Here is a 6,877-nt window from a genome sequence, read left to right on the forward strand (position 1 = left end):
ATGCACTAATATAGTATTTGTCCTTTTGTAATAGACTATTTCACTCAGCATAATGTCCTCTAAGTTCATCCACATTATGCAGTGTTTTGCAGATTCTATGTTATTCTTTAGGGTTGCATAGTATTCCATTATGTCTATGTACCATAGTTTGGTTATCCATTCTTCAGTTGATGGGTGCTTAGGTTGTTTCCATCTTTTGGCTATTGTAAATAGTACTGTGATGAACATGGGTTTGCATGTCTGTTCTTGTCCTGGCTCTCACTTCTTTAGGGTATATAACTAGTAATGGAATGGCTGGGTCAAGTGGTATTTCTGTTTCCAACTTTTTAAGGAATCACCATACTGCTTTCCACAGTGGTTGTATCATTTCACAGTCCCACCAGCAGTGTATGAAGAGTTCCAATCTCTCCTCATCGTCGCCAGCATTTGTCTTGTTGAACTTTGCTACTAGTGCTGGGGTAAAATGTTATCTTTTGATTTGCATCTCTCTAATGGCTAATGATCGTGAGCATTTCTTCCTATGTTTGTTGGCTACCTGAATATCTTCTTTGGTGAAGTGTCTATTCATGTCTTCTGCCCATTCATTAATTGGATTTTTTGTCTTTTTGTTGTTGAGGTATTGGAGTTAAGAAGGGTCAGTTTTACTGGCATCTCTATGAGTCACATAGTAGCACATACAAGTCTTTCAGCAGCTAAAAGTCTTTTCCTGCAAAATCCCAGTCTCTAGTCCCTATCTCCAGAGCTGATAATCCCCTGGGTTTCTTCATTGTCACTTTGCATGCTTGCTTCTGCCTTTTACAGACAGTTTCAGCACTGTGTGATTTGATACCCTCATAGAGGGCAGCACAGGATTTGATGTAAACTAATGTAGACAGATTGACCTGTTGATATTGAGTCAATTCCATCTCATAGCAAGCCTGTAGGCCAGAGTAGAACTGCCTGATACGGTTTTCAAGACTAATCTTTTATGAAAGCAGACTGCCACATCTTTCTCCCATGGAGTGGCTGGTAGGTTTGAACAGCTGATCTTTTGGTTAGCAGCTGAGCACTTAGCCACTGTGCTAGTAAGGCTCCTATAGACAGATTAGGTCAGGAAAATTCTTCCCAAGGAGGTATGATACCTCATGTAAATTCTGAAACACAGGTAAACATAAGTCAGATAAAAACAAATTCAAAGCAAAGGAAGACCTTTAGTAGAGATAAGAATGCCCAAATGAACTTGAAAACTGCAAGTAGTTTGGTAAGCCTGGAGTATAGCAGTAGACAATTGGTAATGGCAAAAGATGAGAAGAATTTTGACATCTGGGTATAGAGTATGCTCTTTGTGAATGTTGAGTGGATACAAGGAAAGGCAGAATATTTCTAGAATATCCAAGAAACTGTTGACAGTGGTTTCATTCTGGTGTGGGGGATGGTGAGGTAGTATGTACACTGGTTTTGTGTTGTGTCTTCCTTGGACATTTAAAAAAAAATCTCCAGAGTTTAAAATTCATAGCTCTGGGTTCTTTCCAGTATTTGATGCTGCCTCTACATAATAAGTTTTGATTTTAAAGGGTGGAGGAGAGGTGAGGAGATGAAATGAGAATTGCCATCCTAGCAATAAAGAGATTATGGATTAGCTTTTTTTATTTTTAAATCTTTATTGCTATTTTGGTAATTTCTTGAGATTGAAAGTGAGCATTCATAACTACTTTCATATTCAGAGATTAAAATCAATGAGGCAAACAAGTAACACCTTTCCTAACTTATTTTATTTTTTTGAAAATGATTAAATAATTTTGAAAATTGTTAAATATCTATATATAGATATAGATGTATATAAAACTCACTGCTGTTGAGGCGAATCCACTCATCATGACCCCTCCTTGGGTTTCTGAGGCAATATCTCTATGGAAGTAGATTGCCCAATTTTCCTTCCGAGGAGTAGCTGGTGGGTTTGAACTGTCAGCCTTCTGGTTAGCAGTCACGTGCCTTTGGCACTATGCATATATTGAGGATTAAAAAAAAAAAAAAAAGCCAAACACACTGCCATCAAGTCAATTCCAACTCATAACGATCCCCATTGGGTTTCTGAGGCAGTAAATCTTTACAAAAGTAGATTGCCTGGTCTTCCTTCCATGGAGTGGCTGGTGGGTTTGAATCATCAACCTTCTGGTTAGCAGTCATATGCCTTAGGCACTGTGCTACCAGAGCTCCCTATACTGAGGATCCAAAAAAAAAAGAAACACTGCTGTCGAGTCAAGACAATTCTGACACCTAGCAACTCCTCCTTGGGTTTCCAATGTGGTATCTCTACAGAAGTAGATTGCCAGTCTTCCTTTCAAGGAGTGGCTGGTGGGTTTGAACCACCAGCCTTCTAGTTAGCAATCAAATGCTTTAGGCACTATGTCACCAGAGCTCCCCATATTGAGGATTCTAGAGGGATTTTCGGTAGGAAGGCTGTCAACTTGACCTTACATCTTTATAAACTTTGGCTGCAAATTTGAGAGTTTTAAAGGACTTGACAAAGGAGAAATTTTTTCATTATTATGTGATAGTTATATCAAAAATAAAGAGGCACTACACTGCCAGGGCACTCATGTTATTAAGTAAAAGAATGCAAGAATTTCTTAATTAGCATACTTGGTAATTGTTAGGAGCACAAAGAGTCATGGCTCATGTGATGGTGATGTTTGTGTGTCAGTTTGGCTGGGCCTGGTTGAGTGGCTGAGCAGCTGGATGTAGTATTCCCCATGAGATTGGTAATCAACTTCATGGTGGAATCTACTGGGAGCAGCTGAGTAGTTGCCTTAGTGAATGTGGTCTGCTTCCTGTGTATTTAAGCAGAAGCCTTGGCATGGTCTCTAGCCTATGGCATGCTTGGACTCTGCATGTAGCCGTGTCGTTGCTCAGCAGCCTGCCATGCTCTGCCGACAATGGACTTAAGTTAATGGCCTGCCGTATGGTTTGGTAACATCAGGACTGTGCCTTTTTTCTTGTCAACCTTGGAGCTTCACAGCCTCAGCAGCCAGCAGCTATTTGAGTGAAGAAATGCCTCTAGCTCCAGTGGGCAGGAGGCAGAGCTGAACCCTAAGGTTGAGGGGCTTTCACACAGCCCCTAGAGCTTGGCACTTTGAACTTGGACTTAAAGCCTCCAAATTGTAAGAATAAACTCCTGTTTGTTAAGGCTATTCCATTTGTGGAAAATTTTTGTCAGAGTGGCACTAGGTAACCAGAACGGCTCATAACTGTTTTCCTGCAATTTATGGCATCTTATGAGTTGGATCCAACTTGAAAGCAGTGCATTGTGTTGCATTGTATCAAAGAACAGTGAACTTTGAGAAGTTTAGGAACTCTGGTGGCACAGTGCCTAAGGCATTTGACTGCTAACTAGAAGGTTGGTGGTTCAAACCCACCAGCTGCTCTGCGGAAGGAAGATGAGGCAATTTACTTCTGTAGAGATTTACTGCTCGAAAACTGAAAGGGGGTCACTATGAGTTGGAATCTACTCAATAGCAATGAGTGTGGTTTGGTTTGAATGACTAATGATGTTGCACATCTTTTCAAGTGCTTAATACCCATTTTGTATATTTATTTTGGAGAAATTTTTATTCAAGCCCTTTGCCTATTTTTATATCAGGTTGTTTGTCATTTTTTGTTGTTCAGTTGTGGAAGTTCTTTATATATTCTGGATATTTAAACCTTATCAGATATATGCTTCCCGAATACTTTCTCCTGTTCTGTGCATTGCCATTTCATTTTCATGATAATGTCCTTTGATGTACAAAACATTTTAATTTTGGTGAAGTCCAACTTTTTTATTGGGAACTTAAATTTTAAGGCAAAATATTTAATATTCTCTCTTTTGTCATTTCAGCAAATTGCTTCTAATTTTTAAAGAATAGACACAAGGTGATGGGTGAATAATGGAAATGGTTCTCTAAACAGAGGAAATTCATGTTGGTTCACTTGTTAAAAACAGATGTATATGTAGTTCAGACCTGTTAAATATCCTATAGGGAAATTTTTTCATGTTTTTCAAATAATGGACTTTTGAAGTTTTTACCTGTTTAATGGTAGTACATTTTTATTTTTTAAAGGTATGGACTGCGTGAATTTGTGGTGATTGCTCCTGCTGCAAACAATGATGCTGTTCTCAGTGAATCCAAGTGCAATCTTCTTCTGAGTTCTGTGTCTATTGCTTTGGGAAACACTGGCTGGTAGGTGGACATTTTGAAAAATCTAAACAGTAAGGTAAATTTATTTTTAATGATTTATGAAGGAAAACAGTAACTGATTTAAAAAAAAAATTATAATTAGAACTTTAATACATGTACTTATATATTTTATTATACTGGAATTTTGTATGTAGGATAAAAGTAATAAAATTTTTATGGAGGATGTTTCCAAAGGAAAACTATATTCAGTATATATTTTGAGATGAAGAATAAATGGTACTATTTATTGTATTTTACTTTAGAATGTTTATTTGATTTTGTTGCAAAGTATTATATTAAAATCTGAGAACTTTTAGATATAATTTGCAATATGTTTAAAAAATTATTTTCAAGTATTTTTAGGCCCTGTTCTAAAATGGGGAACTATTTGAGAAAATGAAATTTGTTTAATTACTATTCTGCTATTTTATTTGTATTTATTTGCATATCAAATAGAGTAAGAGATGCTAAATGTAAACCTACTGGGGAAAAACTAATTTGTTAATTACTTTTTTGTACAAGCTAATTTGTGCTTTATTGAATACTGAGTGAATAATTTGGGCTCTCTTTTTTTTTCCTTAAAGGAATGATTTAAAATGTTACTTAATAGTATTAGCTCAGGGAGAGTGTTTGTATCTTCATATGATAAAGTAAAAATATTATTTGAATTATTTAATATCTGAAGATCAAGTTTTATAACTGAATTTTGAAACACTAATGTGATACGATAGCTTTTATTCAAAAAAATACTTACTCAGCTGTTTTGCCACTTTAGCCATTTTTAAACAGATGATTTTCAAAATAGTGTAAGGACAAAAGTAACCAGGATGTATGTTAAAATATAAATCTAGGGTTTTTTTTGGATAGTTTCTTACATGCTTCTGTTAAATATTTGATATTTTAAATTTTTCCAATACAGTTGGGCAATACTGAAAAATTTGGGGAATTGGGAATTACTCAGTTTTTAATTAATGAAAATGAACCTCAAGTCTATTCTTATTTTATCATATCCTATAGTCAGGTGCCACTTTTTGTGCAAATACATCACAAATGGAGGAGAATGTATGTGGGAGAGTGTCAGGGCCCTGGTGTCCGAACTGATTTTGAAATGGTTCATCTTCGAAAAGTGCCAAATCAGTACACTCACTTGTCAGGTCTGCTGGATATCTTCAAATCAAAGATTGTAAGTTGCTATTAATATTGTCAGTCTTATCTGGGATCCAAATAAAAGTACTGGTAATTTAGCATATTTCTGTGTAATAACAATAATGTAATAACTTATAAAAAAGATAACATTGACTACATAAATTACAATGTATGTTTAAAGAAATACAATACAGAAATACAATATCCAGTTAGATTTTTAGTGCACAATGTTAATGAAACAAATAATTAAACTGACTTTTTGTATGTTCAGTCTATTAATATTTATCTATGAGGGTATGTCTTTCTACTCATTGTCCTCTGAATATTGCCAGCCTCCCCAGAAAAGTGGGCTTCAGGTAGCTGTTTGTTCAAGGCTTTGGCTATAAGCTTCTTGAGGAACTAAATTTTATGGAAATTTATTTTCAGTTTTGAGGCCCTAAAGTGTAATGGTAAGATTGTAAATCTGACATATTAGGCAGTTGCCAGACTAAGCAATTTAAATAAAGTAAAAGCTTCCCTTTATCCTTTAGTTTCTTTTTTAAAATTGCTGTTGTTAACAGTCACTTGTGATTATCATCATTTAAAAAAATCATAGAAACATTATTTTAGAGCATATCATGTATATATGTATTTTTCAGAAACTTTGTGGACTCTGAAATGGCTCAAACTACATTATGGTGTTTTGGGAAATTTTTGAAAAAGGCAGTTATGTGTTAATTTCTACTCTTATTAGTTTTCCTTTCCCCTAACCAGAAGTCTTCAGTAATATTTAAATTTTTTAGATCAAGTTTTTGGTCAGATGCAAATGCTAATACTTTAGTCTTTTTTTTAAAAAAAATTTTAGTAAACAGAGTTTTCATGGATTTTAAAAAAATAATACGTTTTCAATGAAAATTTACACAACAGATTAGATTGACACTTAACAATTTTCTGTGTAAATTGTTCATTGACATTGGTTACATTTTTCACAGTCTACAGACATTCTCATTATTTCTGATTATTTTGTTTCCAGTAATCTAGTTTTCCAGCTCCATTGCCATCTCATCTTTGCTTTAGAAAAAATGTTAACCATTTGAGCTCATCTAGATGATTTTTTTAAAGGAGCACAGTACTCATGGATGATACTGATTATTTATGAGGAAGGTTCTTTTTTTTAACTTTTTATTGTGATTTGGGTAAAAGTTTACAGAACAAATCAGTTCTACATTCAGTAGTTCACATGTTTTGTTTCTTTTCATTGATTACAATCCTCCCACTTCTCTGTGTTTCTCATTTACATTCTTCCTTCTCCCCTAACCCTTTTTGCCTTCTGAACTTTGTCCTTGGGCAAATCTTGCCCATTTGATGCGAATGGTTGATTGTACTAAGGAGTATTTACCTTCCTAGGGTTATTGTTCTACTGATAGCATAGTGGCTAAGACACTGGACTGCTAATCAGAGGGCTGGCGGTTCAAACCCACCAGCCACTCCTCGGAAGGAAGATGGGGTGTGTTGGATGGGGTTCTCTAGAGAAACACAAAAACCAGCAAAGTATA

The 6,877-nt window shown here is 35.4% G+C and overlaps 1 protein-coding gene across 1 annotated transcript in view; it reads left to right on the forward strand.

The window, feature by feature from the left end:
* The window catches only part of RAB3GAP1 (RAB3 GTPase activating protein catalytic subunit 1), a 144,261-nt gene that overhangs the window by 56,460 nt on the left and 80,924 nt on the right, over window positions 1-6,877 (forward strand). Inside the window, exons 6-7 of the mRNA XM_007957941.2 lie at window positions 4,080-4,199; window positions 5,214-5,379. Of these exons, the coding sequence (XP_007956132.1) occupies window positions 4,080-4,199; window positions 5,214-5,379 (286 nt within the window). The remainder of the gene's footprint in view (window positions 1-4,079; window positions 4,200-5,213; window positions 5,380-6,877) is intronic.

Source organism: Orycteropus afer, unplaced genomic scaffold (genome assembly GCF_000298275.1).
Source record: "Orycteropus afer afer isolate SDZICR_OR568_19922 unplaced genomic scaffold, OryAfe1.0 scaffold00826, whole genome shotgun sequence".
In the NCBI taxonomy this organism is placed as follows: Eukaryota; Metazoa; Chordata; class Mammalia; order Tubulidentata; family Orycteropodidae; genus Orycteropus; species Orycteropus afer.